Source organism: Dermacentor variabilis, chromosome 1 (genome assembly GCF_050947875.1).
Source record: "Dermacentor variabilis isolate Ectoservices chromosome 1, ASM5094787v1, whole genome shotgun sequence".
In the NCBI taxonomy this organism is placed as follows: Eukaryota; Metazoa; Arthropoda; class Arachnida; order Ixodida; family Ixodidae; genus Dermacentor; species Dermacentor variabilis.
The window spans coordinates 65,254,686-65,278,253 of NC_134568.1; the positions used below are offsets into that span (position 1 = coordinate 65,254,686).

The 23,568-nt window shown below is 43.1% G+C and overlaps 1 protein-coding gene across 1 annotated transcript in view; it reads right to left on the minus strand.

Annotated features, from left to right (window-relative positions):
• Positions 1-258: 258 nt before the first annotated feature.
• Positions 259-23,568, minus strand: part of LOC142571404 (retinol dehydrogenase 12-like) — a 48,778-nt gene continuing 25,468 nt past the window's right edge. The window contains exons 5-7 of the mRNA XM_075679728.1: positions 12,859-13,053; positions 2,877-2,983; positions 259-471 (exon numbers count right to left, since the gene is read on the minus strand). Of these exons, the coding sequence (XP_075535843.1) occupies positions 271-471; positions 2,877-2,983; positions 12,859-13,053 (503 nt within the window). The 3' untranslated portion in view covers positions 259-270. The remainder of the gene's footprint in view (positions 472-2,876; positions 2,984-12,858; positions 13,054-23,568) is intronic.

The window sequence follows — 23,568 nt, forward strand, 5'->3', positions numbered from 1 at the left end:
GGGGTACCACAGGAGCGCATGTGCGAAAACATGACTATAAACGCATCGTTTTGTGTTAGTTTTCAGCTGCGTGGGCAGCTCGTCGTCGGAGAGAGGACGCTCATGGCGTTGCACGCTGTGCGAGACACGCGTTTGCCACGAGCTGCGCGCGCAGCGAGGTGTCTCGCTGTCGTGCCCGCGCTGGACTGCGACAGATTGAGCAGAAATGGAAGACTTATGTTCTTCGCCTTTATTCTGAGAAAGAAACATACGTGCGCGGACTTTGGCGTATCAGAATAACTTCTGAACTTGGTCGAGCTCCATGCCGACGAGCCTGACGGACGTCTCGAAAGCCCGGGAGGCCTCGCGCTTGTCCAGGGCCCTCCAGTTGACCCAGTCGTCCTTGCAGTCGGCTAGGTACTTGCCAGTGCTTTCCAAGAACCGGTCATCCACAGCCGCGTACAAGATGGTCTGGGCTCCCTCCCAGGGCGTCTGCATTATACGAATCCGTCAAACGCAATGTCTCTCAAGATATGAACACCGCAAGTCTTAAAGAGAGTTATAAGGTATAAGTAACTTGCCAGTTAGGAACGTATGTATCGCGATAGCGAAATTTTTGGCCAAGTCTTTGGCAAAAACCAGCATTTGCTGCGTATTCATAATTACAACAGCGCGAAAAGAAACGGGGCGAGCGTTTTCAACTCTCCGTACGAATACGCGTTTTCTACGTCTTCTCAGACCAATCTAAATGAGAAAGACAAAGATAATGCTGAACTGGAGTAGCTCCTTCGATTCATTTGGTTAGCCGCTATTTCCCTCAGACTGCTATGTTTTATTATTTTTTTATCTTGAAAACATATTTTGCTAGAAAATGGATGGAAGGCGACAGATCCAGGACGAACCGTGACTCTGTTCCAAGCGTAGCTATCTTAAGCACCAATCGCAGCTCGGCTTTCAGTGCAAGACTCGTGACGTTTCCATGGCCTTTCACTGCAATCGGTCGTATAGTGCCAGGAACATCTTGGAAAGCAGGGCAAGAAATCTCAAACCCACGTGGACCTTTACTCTTAGTCCGGTCGCCTTACTTGCTACTATAGGGCTCTTATGTTGCCCGTGCACCACTTACGTGCCACGCTGCCATGCTTGGGGCGCACGTCGAAGAAACCCAGGGAGTCGAAATTAAACCTGAGTACCCCCCCCCCCGCCCCCCACGGCTTCTGTCATAGCCCGTGAGTTGCTGTCGCACTCTTAACAGTTAGTTACTCCTGTTTCTATTAGAATTCGAAGTATTGTGGGCGTTCTTCTATTCCTCGTAGTGAGATGTGCTGCTATCATGGAGCAGAAAGACAGCACCTGATGAACTGATTAACTTTTCATTTTGCGTTAGGGACGCAGGTTATATATGTATGTCATCCCTTAGGACAGTGAAGACAAGCGCAGGTGAGTTGAGTTACCAGACGAATTCCAACATTAATAAAAAGTCAAATTTCAAGGTTTCGCCGTAGGCGTCAAGCGAACTTGGGAATTTTCAAGGATGGACCTGTCGTCGAGTTGGAGTTTCAAGAATAAAAAAGAATTGGCCGTTTCGACCCGAATGACAAAGCATGGATAGCGATAGAAAAATATTGGGCAACTAACCGAATTAAGATTCGTACAGATTTACCGGCCGTGTAAATTTCACTTAACGTTCACTTACTAACTCAGCTAAAAATCGTCGTGTTATGCGCACAGGCAGACATGAACAGATCTCGCTCGATAACAGCGAACACTCGCTGCAACGGTTGTGCTGGTGCGATGAAGAGCGGCCGCAGCGGCGATAAGCAACGCTTCCTGCTGCCTTTAATTTCAGCGCGTCTCCAAAACGAGAGATTACGCAACCTCCAGCACCACAGAAAGGTACTTTCCAATATACGCGCGGAAAGCGACCATTCGTGTCCGCTTACCTAGCATTTGAACTCGTCGCAGATTACCTCCAAGATAGCGCACGCCATGCGCAGCCACGGCCGGGCTATCGGAGGAGACGCAGGATTACCCGACCCTTATTTCAAGGTACCCCATAGCGGCGATCTTGATCACGTTACCATAGGCATAGGCGCTGAGAGGTGCGCCCAAAATTGCTGAATAAAATAGCCCCTGATCCTCTTCACAATCTCGATCTCTCTCTTTTTCACTCTCGTTACCGCGTGCTCGATCTAGTCCCCCGACAACAACCCCCCCTCCCCCCCATGCCATTGCACATTGGCCGCGCGGTTAGACTGCGTGTTTCAAGACACCATCCTTCGCGGGTGACCCTCGTTCACTTTCCCTTGCACCCATGTTATTGCAATTCGACGTCATACAGAACCTCACGGTGGCGCCGATGTCGACGATTCAACGACGGTTTCCGTAAACGGTAACGCGGAAAACAAAGCAGGAACGTGACGAGTGACATGTACCAGAAGGACTCGTTGACTAAACTCTTGTACCAAAGCTGCAGTCACTTCAAGGTAACGGTATAATGTCAAGTATATGACACCGCTGAACTTGTGCAAGCTCGAGCGATATTGAAAACAACAGGCAACAACAACAACATCACCATTACTACAGCCTGAGGAAGCGTCTATAACACTCACACCGGTTCCCAAGTCTGTTCATCCGAGTTGAAGAATGAGGTCAGTTTACGCCGTTGAAGCCTGGCGTTTTTCGCGCACCATTGCCCGGAAACGGCCAATAGTATCGCAAGTAAGCCCATCACTTATCTTGACTCGATATATTCTTCTTTTAGGTACGCTTTATAGCACCCGATGACAGTATAGGTGCATTATACTTTGCTATACTTGCATGCATGCATCGTTTCCAGAGAAAACGCATGTTTATGTGAACAGTCACGCCTGGTAAATATAGAATTCGACACTCACTTTTCCAACGGTGTGGTAGAGGAAGCGAAGAAAGAGCGACATCAACGAGTCCCTGTCAGCGATGGTGGTATTCACAATGCCCGGATGTACCACGTTCACCGTCACGCCTGCAAGGAAGATACAGGACCATGACAGAAACATAACTTCTGAAAATGCACCTAGCTCCATGCCAATAAGTTTACGTTCCACAAAAGTTTTCGCAACTTGCAGCTGTTCATTAACCCTTTTCTTGCGTGGCATACCGGTTAGGGCACCCCAGCAGGAGGGCTGCTCTAATTATTCAGCTTCTTTGACTTCAAAAAAAAGTCCAATCCATGCATCGCTGCGCTGCCTCATTTGCGGTTTTACCGTAGGCGCCCAAAGTCAACCAATCTACTGATTATGAGCAGTAAACAGCGCTAAACAACATGACAACAGCGCTGTTGTCTGTGTCCCTCTCCTTGTCCTGTTGTTTAGCGCTGTTTACTGCTCGTAATTATGAACCAACCAGCCCAGATGTGTACTCTTCTGCAATCTACCGATCTTTGGTTAACTTACAACTCCGACAAGATGTCAGATTCTAAGCACAGAATGGCATTTTCAACCGTTAGCGCTGGCACCAGTATTCCCTTTCCAGATTCCTCGCACCACCCCATATTTATTGTAGCCACAAAGTACTGTATGTTTCATTATTGCTGCATTCCGATTCCCTTTCGTTTTTAGATTATCTTAGTGGACGGCAGAGTAGTTGTTTCCTTAGTTTATATATACACACAGGTATATATATCGATTGACTATGAGATCTCCCTGTTTAATTGATACCACATTATCATTCGTCTATTCATTAAAGATCGCAATTCCAGATTTCTCAGCGCTAAACTTAAAGCCTAGATTCGTCGCTCTGTTGCAACTTATATTCGCGAGTCTCTATAAAACCCTTGCATTGTCTGCTAGCAGAGACAGAGAGAGAGAGAGGGGATGAAGGAGAGACAGGTAGGTTAACCAGACTGAGTCCAGTTTGCTAACCTACACGTGGGGCGGAGAATGAGGGAATGAAATAGAGAGAGTGAGAAGACATGAGTCTATTGGGGGCGAGGACTTACGGAGTCGCCATCTGTCGGAAGCGCCTCCGTTGCGTAGTATGAGGAATCACGCGGCGCGCTCCTCAGAGGTTTCGCTTACGGCACTCAATAAAAACACCACGCGGCAGCCCTCCTGTACATTTCTGTAAGTACTCTCAAAACGAGGGAAGTTTTTTACTGTGAAAATAATAACCTTCGGAAAACTGAACGCACAGAATCGTTTGCAGACGCTATCTCTTTACCCAATACGTACAGTGAACGCCACTGCGCGCGGCCGCCGCGATGGAGTCTCCCGAACTGGCTCCTTGCGTGAAAGCTAGGCAAACACTGAGAGCCAACTATGTGAAATATGTTCTCATGGTGAGTTGTCTGTATAACCAAATGGAGCATAACAGAATGAAGCCTCAGTGCAGGGATCGAACGGGTTCGCAGTGACAGACTGCGCGTCTGCATGCATGTCCGCGCACAATGTTTCACTTTCGCTGCGTGCGCGTTTTCGCACCGTGCCGCGAGCTTTACGCCGCAGAATATGAGCATTTGACAGTACACTAGCAACCATTGTTGCGTGGACGCTATCAGAGCTGTTCATAAATAATTTCGTTATAGAGACTTCGACGCCTACGGCGACTGTGATGTGCCGTCGCGACGATTCAATCTTTTCTTTTTCTGCTAAATTCTCGGGTGGACGTTTCAATATTATTTCTCAAGTTGCGTCGCACTGTATGTTTATCGGTCTTCTCAGCGTGCGATTTCCCGCTGCTTCTTTTTTGTAATCCATAGCATTAATTCATAACACAATCATGACCATATGTCATGCCTTTCTTTAATGGGCTTCTTACCGCTCCCTTTCCATTCCAGTAAACTTGACAGAATCTAGCATCAACAAGTTCATCGACCAAACCGTCAGGACATTAGCCGGGCAGCGGGTACGGGCGAGCGTCTCAGTGCGCGTTTTCTGCTCTCACCGAACATCGCACTCCCGGCGCTGTAGCAGAAATCTTCCTCGCGACTGTGCTTGGTGCATTCCCGAGTTGTTGCCGATGTCTGTCTGCCAGTTCTAAGTTTCGCGAGCCAAGCTTCACACAGCTTCTTGTCCTACGGCTACGTGTGAATAAGGCTGGCATCGGGCTGCGCTGCGTACGTCCGGCACTGCGGTGCCGAGCAGTAGCCTACCATGCTGCGCACCTCCAAAGGCAGCCACTACCTATTATAGTGCTTTAAAATGTTTTCAAGCAGACACCCAAGGCGTGAAAGCCTCACCACTTAATCAGAGTCGCAGTGCAGGTGGGTCTTTAAATTTCGTTTTCAGCTCGCTTCGGCGCTTTCGAAGCAGCCGACGCGGCCGCTGTGTCCACGTGATCCCTCATAACACGTCACGCCGACGGTGGCGCCAGATTTTCCAGTGGTGGAGCCCCCCCCCCCCCAATATCGCACTTTCACATGGGCTAAGCTATGTACAGCAGGTCAGCAGTCAGGCACTCAAGTCTGTTGCCTTTAGCGTCCGCATACGACAGAGTCCTCGGCCAACAGCGGCACCTCGGGGCAACCGGGTGCGCGCGCCGCATTCCCCCCCCCCTCTTTTTTTTTGGCTGTGAGCACACCTAATGGGACGGCCGGAGCTAAGTCTGTCACCGCGCGCAATCTCGGAGGCCATGGCTAATCCTTATCTAGGTCGGTGCGAGCGTGCCTCTGGCTTGTGTGCGTATAACTATTTATGAGGCCTGCGTGCCTAAGACGGCTGTTGTGTGGATTTATCTGCAGCAGCTGTCTCATGGTATGCGAATAAAATGTGTTATGTTTGAATAGGTTTTAATTGAGCTAGTTGGTTCATATCTACGACTTGTTTTGAACAGCTGCATGAACAGAAAAAGACAAAGGAGTAAGGGATACAGGCAAGGACGTCGCTATGCTAACAACTAGATTTATTTTCGCGCTACGATAGACACGTATTCACCAGAAGATATAGCTGGTTGCATGTAATGCAGTCGCCTATCATCTCCCTTTACGTGGCCGATACGAGGTGCGGACACTATGTATATGTCTTTTCCTTTTCGCTCGTGCCCTACTATACAGGGTGTTTCCCGTAACTTGTGCCAAGGATTTAAGAAAAGAAGTGGTAAGCCGCAGCTGAATGAAGCTAATGGCATATGGTTTGCCATCATGTGGCGCTCCTTATAGTATATTTTACATTCCGCCTAATTAATTAATTAAGATGAATCGGTCATTTTGTTATATTCAGTTTAGGGCCAAGTGCGTTTCGTTGTGTTGTAGAGGGGGTTCAGAAACGACCAATCCAATTTTTTGTGGCAACGTACATCTACGTAGAGAGTTTTCCGGTGTTTAAAGAAAGCCCGCGAAATATTAAATAAAACCACGTGACTGCGCTCATGCGCTTTCTATTGCAGCGCTTTCGATCGCGGTTCGTAGGAAAGAACTGGGCGAAGTGAGCGGCAGCGGCTCTAGGCATCGGCTTCGCAGTGTGTCAGCATCTTTGGCGGTGGCAGGCGGAAAGGAAGCGCCGTCGTCCTTGATAAGCGATAGGCGCGACGCACGGTTGAGAACGCTGCAATATGATAGCGCACGAGCGCGGTCACGTGGTTTTATTTCATATTTCGCGGTTTTCTTCAAACGCCGTAAAATACCCCGCCCAGCATGTACGTTGCCACAAAAACATTGGATCGGTCATTTCTGAACCCCCTCTACAACACAACGAAACCCATTTGGCCCTAAGGTGAATTTTAAGAATGTTGCATAAGTCATCTTAGTTAATTGATTAAGCGGATTGTAAAAAAAAACACTCTAAGGAGCGCCACACGACGGCAAACCCTATGCCATTAGTTTCATTAAGCTGCGGTTAACCATTTTTTTTAATTCGCGGCAGAATTTACGTGAAACACCCTGTTTACGCAGGCGCAAGCGCGTAAATAAATTCAATTGATAGCGACGACCTCGTACTTTAGAGCGCAGCTCCTGGCGCCCGTTTCTGAGGCGAGCGTCGGCGTCGTCCCTCGGCGTCCTCGTAACCGAGCGAACGAAAGGAACGAACACGGAGTGCGGATGAAAGACAGCAATAGCGCAGTGAGCACGAGTAGGAAAGCTGAAGAGGATGGTATAGGGGGGGGCGAAAGCGTAAGAAGAAAAGCATAGTGCCGCGCACGACGGGCTTTGCGGCGACGTTGGCTACGAGGTAGCGCCAGAGTAATGCGCGTCGTCTGTATGGAAACAAAGCGCTGCATGAGCGGAGGTCTGTCTGCGGCGGCTGCTGTGAATTGCGCCCACGCGCCACTATTAGCGAGGCGGTCGCGCCACACGTCGCTCCATTTGCAACGTGCCGCATGAGACATTGTCCACGCCAGCCAATATATCGCGAAATGGAAACACGTATACAGCTGCGCTCAAATTTTGCATTAGGGTGATAAATCGTAATCATATGTGAATTTTTTTTTCGGTTCAGCTGTCAAAACCTCATCTTAGTGCTATGTTGTTCATGTGGTTGATCTGTCCTGTTTCACGCTATACACGTAAAAAAGCAAGCTATACGCACACATAGAATTGCTGCAGCTTTCGGTTCTCTCCTTGCGGCAAGAAAACTTTACAACATTTTTTTAAATCACCTCTAAACATGCAAAAAAAAGGTTTTAGTTATTTACATTGAGCCCGTAATAAACGTACATACGTCATAATTGTGCTCTGCACCACACCTGAAATTTACCACATTCTCTCTTAATATAAACCCCTTGAAGTAGGCACTTCTCCCAGGGCACCATGAAAACACACATATGATCTCTTCGAGCTGTTCTATATGTAGTTGCAGTATAAGAGCTCCGCTATAAAAGAATCATTCATTATGCCTTGCCGCAAATCCTTCCGAATAAGGAAAATCAATAAATTAAAGAATGCTGACCTCCTCTACCACGATAGCTCAAAGCACGACATGTTATGCAAACGTATCACTGCGCACTAGTGCTAAACCATGCAGTTTGCTTGAAACTCCGCAATGGAATGCAGTAACCCTCGTACTGAGCTCTCGTTGCACAAACGTACAAAATGGTCGAAATTATTCCGGCTCTTTCCACGCGGTAACTATATGAAAGGCGCACAATTTCGTATGTGGCAAGTAACCGGTGCCCTTTTCCTTAAGTAATGATGATGGCCACGTGGGCTTAGATGATTCGTGGATTTGTATTTATCTTGTATCTTGGATTTCTATCTTTTTGTTTTTCTTTTTTAGGTCTGGCTGTGGTACCGACGTTAAAGAGTTTACAAGGTAAATGAACACCTAGATTTAGTAGCAGGCGTCATGATATACATCCTGTATGACTAATGCCTGGCGCCACAGTTTGTAACACTTTACTCATATTTATTTTACTCCGATTGATGTCAATTTTGGAGGTAACCGACGTATTTAGCTTCATCAGTATAATATCGGCACGAGTTACCATGAGTTGATTACTTTTACAGCATACAGAAGGTGAAAAATGTGCACCTTTGTAATTTTTTTTAAAGTGCCGCCCTTACATTGCTTTGTGACGTTTGAACCTTATTCATAAACAAAACGAATATTCGAGTCACCATAATTTTTCAGTTACTGTCACACACCATAAGCATAAATTCGTACAGACCTTTTTAAGTGCAGCTTTCTTTCGTACAGTGTAGACCACTGCAGTTTGTTGCCTGGCTGTGTTCGCGAATTTTCACTTGATGAATTTCTAAAATATATAGAATGTTGGTGCTTTGCACCTAGTTTTATTCCACCTCGGCTGTGTCGTACTATACTGTCTTGTGCTTTTGCATTATTGCGCTCCTGTTATGGCCCCTATTTGGGTCGCAGTATATAAAAATAAATAATTAAATAAATACATTGATGCGCGAACAGGAAAAAGAAGTGTTCAGGGCACCTGCTAACGTAATCACACAAGAGGTCGACATCTGATCTCTGTGTAGACAACATCTAAGCGAGGTGTAGCCCGTTTTGGACCCTAAATTTATCCGATGTTACAAATGCCAGGACGAATTTAGAAACGCATACACTCTATATTCTGCTACAACTTTAGAAGGCAGTGGAATTTGTCCCCCGAAGGCAGATGCACATAGGCCTCCACCAATTGGCGGGCACTCTATACTGACGTCATGAGCCGGACGGCCGGTGACCCTGCCGACGGAGAACATGGCAGCGCGCCCCTCGTACTGGGCCGAGTCGCGTCAGCGGGACTATTTCTTTAGTCGCGGAGGAAATCGGCTGCCGCAATTTTGTCACCTCGGCGAGGCCTCTCCGGCCTTTCTAAGTTGTACCCGACTATAGTCGTTTTCCACTTGTTCTCGCTTGAACGCAATTTCGGACAGTGTGCGTGTTAATTGTCTCAGTGCGGCATGCATTTTCCATTTGGGCGGAAGCTTCGCCACATAAGCTACCTTGGCAGTGCGTATATTGAGACAAAAGATGGTCGCAGAAAGTTACCTCAAATCTCAGCGCAAGCGCACTCCGACGATGGGGACAAATGTGCCAGGGGCTGTACAACGGATGGATGGATTTATGTTATGAGTGTCCGCTTTGGAACGGGTGGTGGGTTGCACCACCAAGCTCTTGTTATTTTATTGCCTAATGTCCTACCTATGTTTAAAAAGAAATAAAGATAGAAAAAAAAACCAAACGATGAATTCCCATAACCAAACTTTCTGAACCCCTATTGTGAACTTTGTTTTTGTACGCCTCCGTTGTTTGTCGTTTCCCTACTTCAACCAATTTTTCAATCGCATCTTACTAATCTCTACTGCGGATATGTTTAATTTCCCCCAACTCTCCCTGAATCCAAGGTCTTCAAGGAGTCCATTGGTGCCTAAATCGACAGCTGGGCAGATATTTTCCCATTCTAATAAAACATTTTCCATCGTTTCCCTAGCTTTAACGCAGCATGCATATGCTTCTTGTTCCTTCTTATATCTCGCTTTATAGGTGCGCGTTCTAAGGCATCCCGATCTCGCTTCGAAAAGTAATGAGCTTCCCTTTGAGTTATTATAAATTGTTTCTTTCCTGATTTCGTTTTTTTTTCTCTTAATTAGTTACTCATGGGAGGTTTCTTTTCCATTGCCGCCACCCATGAGATTATTTCAGCCTCTCTGACTTTCCGCTTGAGGTTCCTTGTTGCTGTGCTGCTCACCCTACAGGCCGCATACTTGCTGGTAAGCTTCCTAGTTCTTTTCCTCCACTGTGAATTAATGTTATTCTTGTACAGATACCTCAACACCCTCCGAGCTCATTTACTTTCTTCCATATTCCTTAGTCGTTCTTCATAATCAATTTTACTGCGAGCTTCCCTCACTTCAAAACTAGTCCAGCCCATATCACCCTGCACAGCTTTATTCACAGTCTTCCCGTGAGTGCCCAATGCAAAGAGTTCCACTCACGTTTAATTGCCATCGAGTCCTGATTGTACCCCTGAGTTCAAGCAAACAACCGCATTTACAAATGTAAGTCATGGAACCATTACACCTTTCCACATACCCCGGAGAACCTCGTACCTATTGTATCCCCATAGCGCCCTGCGCTTCATTATGACCACATTTCTCTTCCCCTTTACTGTTATTGTTTTTCCTGTGTTTCCATGTATATATTACCTTCGTTTATCCATATACCAAGGTATTGATGTTATTTGAAGCGAGGTATTTGCTGGCCCTGTATTGTCACTGTTGGCTGTTTTCATTGAGTACCATAACACTTGATTTTTTAACGGTAAATTTCAGACCTAACTTATAGCCTTCCTGTCCACAGATATTAGCCAGACGTTGCAAATCACTTTGCTTGTTAGCTAGCGGCACAATGTCGTCCGCATAAAACAAACCTGGAAGCTGCTGCTCTACTATACCGTACCCGCCTGTTTGTACGATATGAAAGATTAAACCCGATATTACTTCCCTCTAGCGCCCTCTCCATCCTCACAATGTACATCATAAACAACACTGGGGATAAAGGGCACCTCTGCCTCAGTCCCTTGTTGATATGAACTTTCTCCTCGCTCCTCATTCCTTCCCATTCAACGCAAACGGTATTTCCTGTGTAAATTTATCTCAAAAGCTGTATACAATCGTCGCCCAAGCCTTCCCCTTGCAGAATACCCCACAATATGTTGCGATCTACGTTGTCATACGCTTCTGTAATGTCAAAAAGGCCACATATAACGGTCTCCTTTCTACTGTTGATATTTCAATACACTGAGTAAGAACAAATAAGTTATCATCAAAACGCCTATTACCTATTATGAAGCCATTCTGAAGTTCTCCCAAAATGCCATTATTCTCTGCCCATGCTTGCAGCTTTAATTTGATTGCCTGCGTTGCTAGCCTGTATATTACCGATGTAATGGCCAACGGTCTATTCGAGTGAATTCTATCTGTCGTCCCCTTACCTATATAAAGTAAATTCATTCTACTTTGTCGCCAACTGTCTGGTATTCGTCTATCTTTTAGAGTTTTTTCCACGGCTTTCACCAGAGCTTCCTTACTTTTTGGTCCTAATTCATTAATTAGCCTAACGGGAACCTCGTCTAGCCATTTGGCTGTGTGCTTAGGAATATTCTCTTCAGCTTTCTTCCAGTTGAAATTTGTCAGCACCAGCTGCTTTTCCACCTGACTCTCTTTACGCTCTTTTTTTTTCCTCGACTATAACCTTGTCATTACCTTTGAAAGATTCGGCTGTTATTTTTCGAATGTAATTTAATTCCACTTCCCCTTCCACTTTGTTTCCGTCTTCGTCTAGGATTTGTTGTTGCATGGTTGTTGCCTTCCTGCCCAATTATTTTTATGTTGTTCGGTGCGGGCCTTATTTTTCACACGTATTTCTGATAACCAGCGTTCATTTTCACCTTTTATCTTTGCTTGCACCAGTATTTGAACCATCGACTTTTTCTCCCGGTACATTTCCCATTTGCTGGCTACTTCATCCTGCGGCAACTGCACCTTCTTTGCCTACCTGTGCTCTCGGGATGCTTTTTGTCGTTCGGCGATCACTTCTCGTATCTCCCTGTTCCACCAGCTTTTCGGTTTATTTTTTTTCCTTTCCAACGAACGTGTTGCTTCTATTTCCGTATTTGTGTCGTTATTAGACTTAGAAGCTCACTATATTGCCACCCTTTGCTTTGTCATTTGCCAAGTTCTTCCTCAACTCTAGTGACTATATTTGTAATTTGTTCAGTGTTGAAGTTTGCACTGGCTATTTTGCACTCCTTGCTCCCTTTTCCAACTACATATCCTATTTTCAAAAGGATGCGTTTATGGTCATTCCCCCTGCTGCTATCCTTTCTCGTCAATGACAATGTCTCTCAACTTATCATGAATTCCTTCTGTCATCAGCCAAGAATCAAAGGTCGATTTTCGAGTTCCCACGTGGTCCACCCGTCACACATAGGCCCTGTACTCACGACAACGTGGTTATGTTGCTTACAATGATCTAGCTTTAGACTTCCCGTTGTTGTCGGTATAGCCGTCTAGATGCTGGATGTGGGCATTCATCTCACCTAACAGGATCATTTTGGCATCATTTCCGAAGCTCTTAATATCAGCACTCATGCATTCCACCAACTCTTGATTCTTCCTTGTGCAATTATTTCCGGTCCACTAATAAGTTACGCCCAGCCAATTTTTCTTTCCGCTCATTGTTCCTGACAACAATTTTCTTCGACAGCGCCCCCACTGTGCTTCGCTCATACAGCGTCCACAGCGACGACGCGGCCTCGAATCGGCCTGCCGACGATCAGTTGCTCACTGGTCCTATCTCTGTCGTAAGATACAATCGCACAACCAAGCCCACAACCCGCCCTGCGACTGCACCGACAAGCGCATCCAGCAAGTGTTTCAGCGCTCGTGCTGGACGCCACTTTTTCGCCCGCTTGCGCAAAAGACGCCACGCGTTCATGCGGCTCTCGTACCGTGCATGTTGAGCTTGTGCGCCAGGTTTCTCGTGAAGCAGACCATGGCCATCTTGGAGTCGCTGTAGGCGAGCGTGGGCGTCACCCAGGGGTGCGTGCCCCTAGCACGTTCCTCCAGCCGCTGCGTGTGCCCCAGGTGGTGCAAGGACGACGTCAGGTTCACCACGCGGCTCGGGGCGCTTTTCTTGAGCAGATCTGCGCGCGTCACGGGGCGTCAACTTCGCGCGCGCACACACGGGCAAGCCGCCCACAGGGCGTCGCACGTGATAGCTGACACTGGTTCTCGCATGCTCGCTAAAGCCATTTCTGACTGTTGCACCCGCCCCGGTGGCTCAACGTAGCTTGGTGCTTTACGTGCCTACAGATTGTACCTATACATTCAGGCTGAAATGTGACCTGCGTCTGTACCGCCGTCAGCTCGTTAACTCATGTCGATTTGGCTGTTTTTCGCCTGATAAGCGGATTTTCTGATTGTTTCTTTCTTAATTTTATTATTTTGCGCGTCATCTATAATTGGACATAGCTAGTTTCCAAGCTAGGTGAACAAAATCCTGCCATCTGAATGAAATCCCACTGGTTGTTGTGTTGTGTTGTGTTGTGTTGTGTTGTGTTGTGTGTGCATATTGTTGTGTGCCACTTCCTCTCCGCTAGCCGCCGTCTCCTGTGGCACCGTGATTGCACGCTGGACGTCTACAAACTCCGCCCGAATTCTAGTTCTGTTAAACTCTCAGGCTACCGCATTGTAATCGGTACTAGCGTGATTCCCCTACGAAGCTTCAAACCAAGAACTCTCGTCCGCTGACCCAGTTTCAGATTTAAATTCCGTACGACGGACACCGTCAGCTGGCGTCCTGTTACAGCTGTTGGAGCTCCGACCTTGTTCACAATTCTGTAAGTTGGCAGCCCTGCGAAGCCTCGTTGCAATCAAATTTCTCGCTCACAGGTCACATCCCTCACTCTATGCTTATGGATGGAATGCGCGTTGCAGCTGTGTCGCGTTGTGCGTTTCTTAAAACTTTTTTTCATTTATTTTATATTAAGTCGTAAACTTTGCGCTGTGGCCGCTTCGTACTATGGAGCATCATCTATAGAGCAATATCTAATGCAACTACTTGCTTTCGAAGTGCGCCGACCAAGGCGTAGTTAGTAATTTCGAAGCGCCTTACGCGGGGATAGCCCAATTGCATCCTTTTTTGCGCGCTTTATTACAACTTTAGAGAAATGGTACGTCAACAGAAATTTTTTTATGGCGGCCGATCTTTACGAAGCAGACATGTTATAGAACTGTGGAACGCCTCTTGTGTTACGTAACTAAAGTAGAGGTTGGCGCCTTCAATAGCTTCGGCTGCGCCTTTTCGCAGGACAAGGAAGACTAAAACTACAACAAGACAAACATTTGCAAGGTTTCCTGCACGAGTAAGGAAAGACACAGAAGAGAGAGAACGGTCTCACCTAGTTCCGTAAGCAAGTGAAAGTGCACAGAAGAGTAGGAAAACCCGCGCATGAGGTAAGTTTTCTGTTTTGATTATTATTATTATTATTATTATTATTATTATTATTATTATTATTATTATTATTATTATTTATTATTATTATTATTATTATTATTATTATTATTATTATTATTATTATTATTATTATTATTATTATTATTATTATTATTATTATTATTATTATTATTATTATTATTGCATGAAACTCTGCATGCAAAAGTGTATTCTCTACTTCTTCTGAAGGCTGAGTTTACTAAGCTTTCCATGAGTCTTAAGGCACTAGAGGATTCGGTCTCATTTGTGTCGAAGCAGTATGATTCAGTAGTGGAAAAGATAAACGCTAACAAAGAGCGCAAAACGCCCAAGGAGAAGACGTTTTTCACTTGAAGGAAGTAGTCAGGGCCCAAGTGGGTACAGCTTGAGCTTCTGCAGGATGTACAAAATGAGAACGAAGAGTACAATAGGAAGGCTAACTTGGAAATTAAAGGCCTACCACTGGAGCAAGATTTAAACTTAAGGTATTTTTTATCAGAGGTAGCCAACAAGCTAGAGCTATCTAGCTTTTTAAGCACTTATGCAGAGACAGTGCATCGCGTGCCCAATAAACGTAAATGGATCCCTACAGTCCTGGTAAGGTTCACTTCTGTAACAGCAAAAAGAAAAACTTAGTTTGAATCACGAGGAAAACTGTGGCGACTATACATGAATGGTTGTCTACCCAAGTTGTAAGTTGTTTTTCAACGATAACTTGACAAAAGCAAATCGTTGTTTGTTTTGACGCGCAAAAACCAAAGACGAATGGATAGAAGTTCGCGTGGGTTAAAGGCGGCAGGATTTTTGTAAAGGACTAAAGTGCGCCTTTTATCCGAGTAATCGGGCCAGCTAATATTGCTAAGAATGTGTTAACAGAATGACCTGTATTTTCTGTGCGCTTCCTGATTTTAGAAATTGAAAAGATGCGTTTGGCCTGAGGTCACGACATAATTTTACTCTCATTGATGTAAACATAAGAAGCCCCCGAAAGTATTGGAATGAATTTAGAGAGATAGCGGAAGTAATGAGGAGGGAAGATAACCGATGGTCATTAAGGGTTACGGAATGGATTCCAAGAGAAGGGAAGCGCAGCAGGGGGCGGCAGAAAGTTAGATGGGCGCATGAGATTAAGAAGTTTGCAGGGACAACATGGCGACAATCAGCACATGACCAGGGTAGTTGGAGAAATATGGGAGAGGCCTTTGCCCTGCAGTGGGCGTAGCCAGGATGATGATGATGATGATGATGATGATGATGACAATAATATTGCCGATATTATGCGTGGCATATCGTTTAGAAATTGGCCCCGGAAGCGCTTCAAACGGGCTCCTAAAATCAGGGATTAAAAGTTGAATATTAAATAGCAAGAAACAGGGTAGTCGGGCTTTTGCGAGTAGCGAAAAGACTGTACTTTTTTAATAAATTCAACCAATCGCACAAAAGTTCCGCGAGAACGTGGTCATTAATAAATAACCTTAGAGAGGAAGTAACGTGCTTTCTGATCCCATTGACTCATTTGCAGATGGCAGAACAGTGGTAGTTAACGCATTCAACCGTATCTTTTCACGTGCTTCTGAAAACGCTTAATCTCGACAGGGAAATCATTATACATTGAATGATTCTGTGTTGGTGTCCGCTTTTTTGTGTAACTCATAAACGCCTGACCCAAAATAGATTATTTTTAGTTTTTGGCAAAATAAATTACCAGAAATAGATGGCATATCAGTAGGCACTCTGCAAAGAAATTTCGATGTACTTTCAAACAGCTTGATTTTTCTAAAAACTGCTTCTTTCGAAAGCGCAGTAATTCCCGAGACTGTGAAAATGACTATCGTTAAGCCGCTGTATAAAGAAGGTAGAAAACACAAGGTAGAAAATTATAGACCAATCTCAATTTTGCCGGTACTTTCCCAATTGCCGGTAATTCCTGTGCGCATGCATGACGTCCATTTAAATTAAGTTTTAGATTTTGTCATCCAGGAAGCTTGTTTTTTTTTTTGCGAATTGAAGTATGCCCCACAGCGCTATTAGAAAAATTCTCAGATGAAGCATATTCCGCATTTGAAAAGAACTTCTTCACCTGTGCGCTATTTCTAGACAAAGGCAAAGCTTTCGATGCAGTGGATCGTAACATTTTACTGGCGAAACTAATTTTGATGAGATTCAGAGGACGACTTCACAAAGTACTGCGAAACTGTATGTGTGGTATGTCGCAGATAGTTATGGCCGACAAGGAAACCGTCAGTAGCATGCAATGGCTTACAGCCTGTGTTCCCCAGGGATCGATCTTATCACGTCTATTGTTCAATATATTCATAAAATGTCTGCCTTTAGTAATTTCCAAAGGCCCTGTCTATCAATATACAGATGATAGGGCAATTTTAACAAAACATATAAGTTATGAAAAGGCTTTGGGCGCCCTGCAAAATACAATACATAGTTTAATGCACTGGTTGGCGAAAGTTTGTATTGACGTAAATATCTATAAGACAAGGTTAATATGTTTTAGAAATCTCTTAAAGACCACTGCAGTGAACATCCCAGTATACTTGCGTGATTAGCACTGTGTTTCATGTACATGCACCCCTGTTGGGTATGCAGACCGTGTGCGATATCTCGGTTTGCTTTTTTAATAGCAGCATCTCGTGACAGCATCATCTGCCCTATCTATGGGGTAAACTTAAGAGTGTAGCTTGGTTTCTTTTTATTATAAAAGGCTTCACAACGTTATTTGTGAAAAAAACCGTAGTGCATGCTCTCGCGTACAGCATATTACGATACGGAGTGGCATGCACTGCATTCGCGTTCTGCGCAATGCGATGGCAAACGAGAATTGACAGTTTATTGAAAGATATATTGTAAAGTGTTGCGTGTGGATGTGGCCAGGTGTCAGATGATAATTTCTTTTCGGCATTCGGTTTCCTTCATTCCAGTCCTTATTCAAGCAAACCGCGGTTCTTCGTAATTTTTGAATGAGCAATCCAGAGAGAAAAATGTAGCCCCGCCACTTCTGAGGGACAACAAGCGTTTTAATGTTCCTCGTTCATTAACTAGGTATGGTGAGGCACGACGATGCGTCAATGTGCAAAAATGCTTAATGATCTGCCTGGCAAATTTTTTGCGGTTCAGTCAAAAAAAAAAAGAATTCAAAGAAATCGGCATCTTCTATTTGAGTTTTCAGTTGGTCTGTTGTGTGGGTATTTGTTCTAGCTAGTTTATGTAATTTGGTTGCTTTGGGGACCTGCATTTATATTTAAGCGTGAAAAAATGTTCACTCGACGTTAGAATAGCATGTATTAGACTTATTTTTTATTTTCTTAGCTTGCACAATGTTTTTGTCGGCACTGAGGTAGCGCCTGGACATACCCTGACCTTATCGTTGTCGCCTATGCTGCCGGGCCTAGTCACACAAACCATTAAGGCTTCGACAGGCCCACTTACCCTGTATTTCTTGTAGTGCTGCACAATAATAATAATAATAATAATAATAATAATAATAATAATAATAATAATAATAATAATAATAATAATAATAATAATAATAATAATAATAATAATAATAATAATAATGATTATTATTATTATTATTATTATTATTATTATTATTATTATTATTATTATTATTATTATTACCACTATAGAGACCACTTCGAACGCTCGGCACAGATGTCGCGTAACGAGGGACTTCAACCTGGGCCATTTGTAACTTTATTTAAGAGCGTATGGCTTCCAATTCTTGAGTATGATTTCCATGCTCTGGGGTGGCATTTGCAGGTCGAATTGTTACCTCCTCGAAAATGTTCACATCTATATTTAAATATCGATTCTGTCAGAAGCCTTCAATCTCCATAGAGCTCTAACACAAGCACTCATGTTACCCACCCTCACCTGCAGCAAATCTGGTGTTCTTTTTCTCCACAAATTAATACATGGAAAAATGTGCTGCTCACACTTGCTTGTTAATGTGCGCTTTTACATTTCCCAGAAAGGCACAAGGAACAGTGCGCCTTTCAGCCTTCAGATTTTTGTGACCCTCTATATATCTAGAGTGCAGGCGACATATAACGCCCATTCAGAGTGTCTGCATATTTTCGTGCCTAATTTTAACATTTTTCTGAAAGGAGTTGCAGAGGAATTTCAATAAATGAACAAAAACTCTCATCTGTCGTGTGTTCCGTCATTCTGTGATCCTTTTTTCTGTTTCTCCGCTATTGCTTTGTATTCTCTTCGTGTACACATTTTCTGCTCTGTTAAACTCTGTATTCGCGAAATTGTTATTCTGTTTTTTACGTGTGCGCGCGTGTGTATGTGTGTGTGTGTGAGCTTGCAATATTGTTCTTCCTGTGCATTGTTTTGCCGAGTGCGCCAGCACCAAGGCCCTCGAGGTTGTTCGTGGGCACTTTACTAAACACCCTTGGTTATTATTATTATTATTATTATTATTATTATTATTATTATTATTATTATTATTATTATTATTATTATTATTATTATTATTATTATTATTATTATTAAAGATGCACCTCTGATCCGAGTTAAAAATCTAGCCAATATACTTAAAATTTCATAAGCAACATGGCAGCGAATTTTCCCTCTGTCTCAAATTTCAATGATTTCAAAGATATATTTGTTACCAGCCGTGAACACGCCGTGAACACAAATTAGTATTAATATCAGAAGTCTACGAAAATATTGGGAGGAATTTAGAGAGCTAGCGGAATCTGTTGCAGATGTAGTAGATGCATTTATAATAGTGGAAACAAATGTATGAGAGGATTGCATTAACATTTAGAAATTAAAGGGTTACAAAGCCTATTTTATGTCACGACAGAAAAGACGAGGAGGTGGTCTAGCGTTGTTTGTTAACATAAGATATGACACTGTGGTTACGGACATTTCTTTAAACCCCGCCGAAAGTTTGAAAGTAAAAATCGCGCTTACTTACACAGAATTATTGATGGTAGCTATTTATCGTCCGCCCAATAATAGTGTCACACGATTCTTGCGTGAACTTGAAGAAATTTTAGAAGGCCACAAAGCAGCAGACGAGATTTCTTTGGCGGGTGACCTAAACATTAATATATTGAACACCAGATTACCTCTCCATTAACCTATGGCTTACAAGTGACTATAAATCAACCTACGAGAGAAGAACTCTTACAAAATAGACTAGTATTCTCCTGTCTAGACCACACAGCAACAAGAGCACCGAATTATTCTTTAGCGGCATGTATCATTAGGTAAAAGATAGCGGATCACCATTTTTTCGCATGTCGCCTTAAAGCACTTTTACCCCTGCTCGAAAAGGACAAATCAGAAGAAAAACATGATAATAATAAACTAGAAGTGCATATTTTCAATAGGAAAACATTTGATCATTTGATTGCACAGTTTGACTGGGCGGAAATGATGAAGGATTCTCATTATGCAAAAGTTTAGGAAAATTTTTTGAGCAGCTAAAAAAGTTTGAGCTTTCTAGTATGTACAAAATAACTAAAAAACAAAGGAAAAGTTACCTCTGGTTTTGGCTCCCATAATGAGAGCTATTTCCTACAAAGAGTGGTTGTGGCAAAGGAGCAGACGTGCGCCGAAAAATCAGGACTTGAAGGCGGAATGTAAGATTGCGAGGAATAGGGTCGTTGCCCTCTTGAGAACAACAACACGGCGGTATTATTTAGACAGATTCAATCAAGCACACAAAAATTCAGCAAAAGCTTGGGCTTTGATTACGTAAGCTCCGAGGCAGTAGTGCGGCACCTGCGAATTTCTTAGAATCTTGTTCAGAGAAGCCATATATAGTCGTATATAATTTCAATGATTTTTTTCACGCGTTTTTCTAACACTGTGCAGTCGCCGAGACACACTTGCTCACTCACACAGACTGTTCAAGCATCTGCTTTTTTGCCCACGTTATCGAAGGAAGATCTGAGGAGAATAATTCTCAGTTTCCGACCTAATAAACAACCAGGTATAGATAGACTGGCTGTGGCCACACTAAGAAGAAATTTTGATACATTAGCAGACATACTGCTTTTTATGATGAATTGTTTTATAAGCACCGCATAAATTCCGGAGACATTAAAAACGGCGATTGTTAAGCCGCTGTATAAAGTAGGAAAAAAAGATGAAGTTGAAAACTATACACCCTATCTCTGTTTTGCCTATACTCTCCCAAATACTGGAAAAGTTTCTGTTTGATTGTATGACTTCCTTGTTGAAGAAATTTTCGATCCTAACACCAATACAGTTTGAATTTGTTGCTGAGCGAGGTACGATTACACTGTTAGAAGAGTTCACCGATGAATTATGTTCTGCTCTAGATAAGAAACTGTATAGTTGTGCTTTGTTTTTGGATTTAGCAAAAGCGTTCAAAACTGTAAATCACGATATTTTATTGGAAAAGTTGTTTCGTTTGGGTTTCAGGGGACCCTTTTTTATCTTATTTGCAATTATTACAGTACAGGTCACAGGTAGTCATGGGTAGTAAAGAAATTGTTAGCGCTAGGAAATATATTACAGCTGGGCTTCCACAGGGATCCGTGTTGTCCCCTCTCTTTTTCAATTTATTTATGAACGACTTTCCCACGATAATTACAAGAACCCCTGTGTATCAACATGCAGATGATACAGTTCTACTCGCACGTCATATGCATTATGAGGAAGCTATTAGCGCCCTACAGAATGCAGTTCATAAGGTCATGCAAAGGTCTGAAGAAACCTGTTTATATATCAATGCTAAGAAAAGCAAAATCATGTGCTTTCGAAGTGAATTACAAACTAAAAAATAAACCTGCCAATATTTCTACGTGATGAACATTTTATTTCATATAAATGTACTGCTATAGAATATGTGGAGACATTTATATACCTGGGTATAACGTTCAACAGCGGCATGTCTTGGCAGCATCACATGGCGTTTTTATGTGGCAAACTACGGAGTGTTGCATATCTACTTTTCAACATAAAGGGTTTAGTACCTCTACCAGTCAAGAAAATGATAGTTCATGCATAGCGTACAGTGTGCTGAGGTATGGTATAACGATATTCGCCTTTTGTACAGAGCGCTGGAAAAATCGGATTGATAAACTACTAAAAAATATCTTAACATTTGTTGCTCATGGTACTACACTACATGACAATAATATTTTTCAGGAATTAGGATTTTGCACGTTGGAGGATTTATTTACCAGAACTGTTATTATGCGGCATAATTGGAGCGATGAATTCGAAGAGGCATACGATGCACTTCGATTGTTAAGAAGCAAAAAAAAAACGTTTTAAGGTATACCCTATTCCACCACTAAGCATGGAGAAGCGAGAAGTTTATATATACATCCCAAGAATATTTACTGATTTGGTCGATAAATTCTTTTTGGCAACTTAAAAAAAACAGTTGAAGAAATTATTGATGAAATGTTGAAATTGAGTTCTGATTTTTTACTTAAGTTGTTTATGTGTTTGTCTTTGTTTACTATGTCATTGTCTGTTAACGGGTAATACTACCAAGCATACTTCTGAAAGTTGGAAAATAAATGTGTTATTGTGTAAATGTCTACTTTTGCAACTATTATGCAAATATGTAACCACATCGCTGTACCGACTCCGCCTGGCCTAGTCGCACAAGTCCTCTTGGACTCAGACAGGGCCGTTTCTTTGTTTTGCTTTTGGATGTGTGTCAATAAATTTATTATTATTATTATTATTATTATTATTATTATTATTATTATTATTATTATTATTATTATTATTATTATTATTATTATTATTAAGGTCCAGAAAAAGTTTTTTTGCATATATATCATCACCGATTTGCTAACACTATTATGTTGCCCTTACTTCGTTGCCGACGTAATCGCGCTGTGCTTCAGTTTCTTTTCAAACTCCTTCATGGTATCCTCACCTGCTCCGAACCCTTCAGTTTTGTCATGTTTCGTATTCCGCGCAAGATCACCGGAGAACATAGACCTTTCCATGTTCCTGGCTATCATCACCAACACTTAAGCGTCCACAGAATATTATAAGTCTTAATAACGCTTGTTATCATGATCTAGGTATTTTTCATTGCTAGCTTTCACCGCTCTTTTCCGAGCTTTGCGTTGTTGTGTCATAGTTTCACAATTGTTCAGCTGCTGTATATAGCTTCTCCTCCTTTTTCTTTTATATTTACCTTGCGCTTTGTTGTATGTAGACTCTTCCTTTCAAACTTGTTCTTTTTATTCATTCCTGTTTTTTACTTATATTACCCGACAGTTTTTGTTTGTTCGTGTTTTAAGATTGCGTGTGCCAGCACTCAGGCCGTAGGACTATTCCTGGGCACGGTAAGTAAAAATTATTATTATTATTATTATTATTATTATTATTATTATTTCCTTGCACACCGCACAAATGTGCTGAAAATAGAGACAGGCCGTGCAATGTCCCTGACTAATGACCATTGCCTCAACGCGAAAATAAGAAGAAAATTTGCAAAATACCACAAGCTAGACATGACAAGTACACAAGCGTTCAAAGCTCGCTATCACTTTCGGAGATAGAACATACACTTAATAAAGCATCCTACAGAAAGAGTGTTTGTGTTTTGCAGGCTTCTTTCAGGCTTGTAATGTGTATGCAGCGCGTGTTTTGCAGGCTTCTTTCAAGCATGTAATGTGTATGCAGCGCGCAATGAGCAACTGCTGGCTGGAACAAGAATTTTTCATGATGGTCTACATTTTTTTCTTAGGCAGTTTGTCTCTGAATGTAATATCTGAAAGGTTAAGTAATCAAAAATAATTAATTACGTATTTAGGCGACATACAAAAATAGTCTGACTTGCTCCAAGCGATGGCAGACGACATTGGCTTGGTTCATCCAGATACGTTGCACTCGCATACTTTGAAACTGTCGCACAAGTTGCGTGGGACACCCTGTACGTGGCAGAGAGGCAATGTGTGTTATACCCATCACTCCTTCTAACTCTCTATATGCGCTTTTTGCAGCTACGTGTGAACTAGAAGACACGACGCAACTTTTCAAACGCTCAAAAAGAACTGCTTTTAACAAACGCTTAATCTGCATGCTAAAGGTGATGCTTATCTTGGGTACACACAATTTGGTGAGAGAGGACTAAAAACTACAAAACGCTGGGTGTGTCGGCATAAAGAAAGGCACAAGCGCATACTAGCGACTGGAGTATATTGACAAA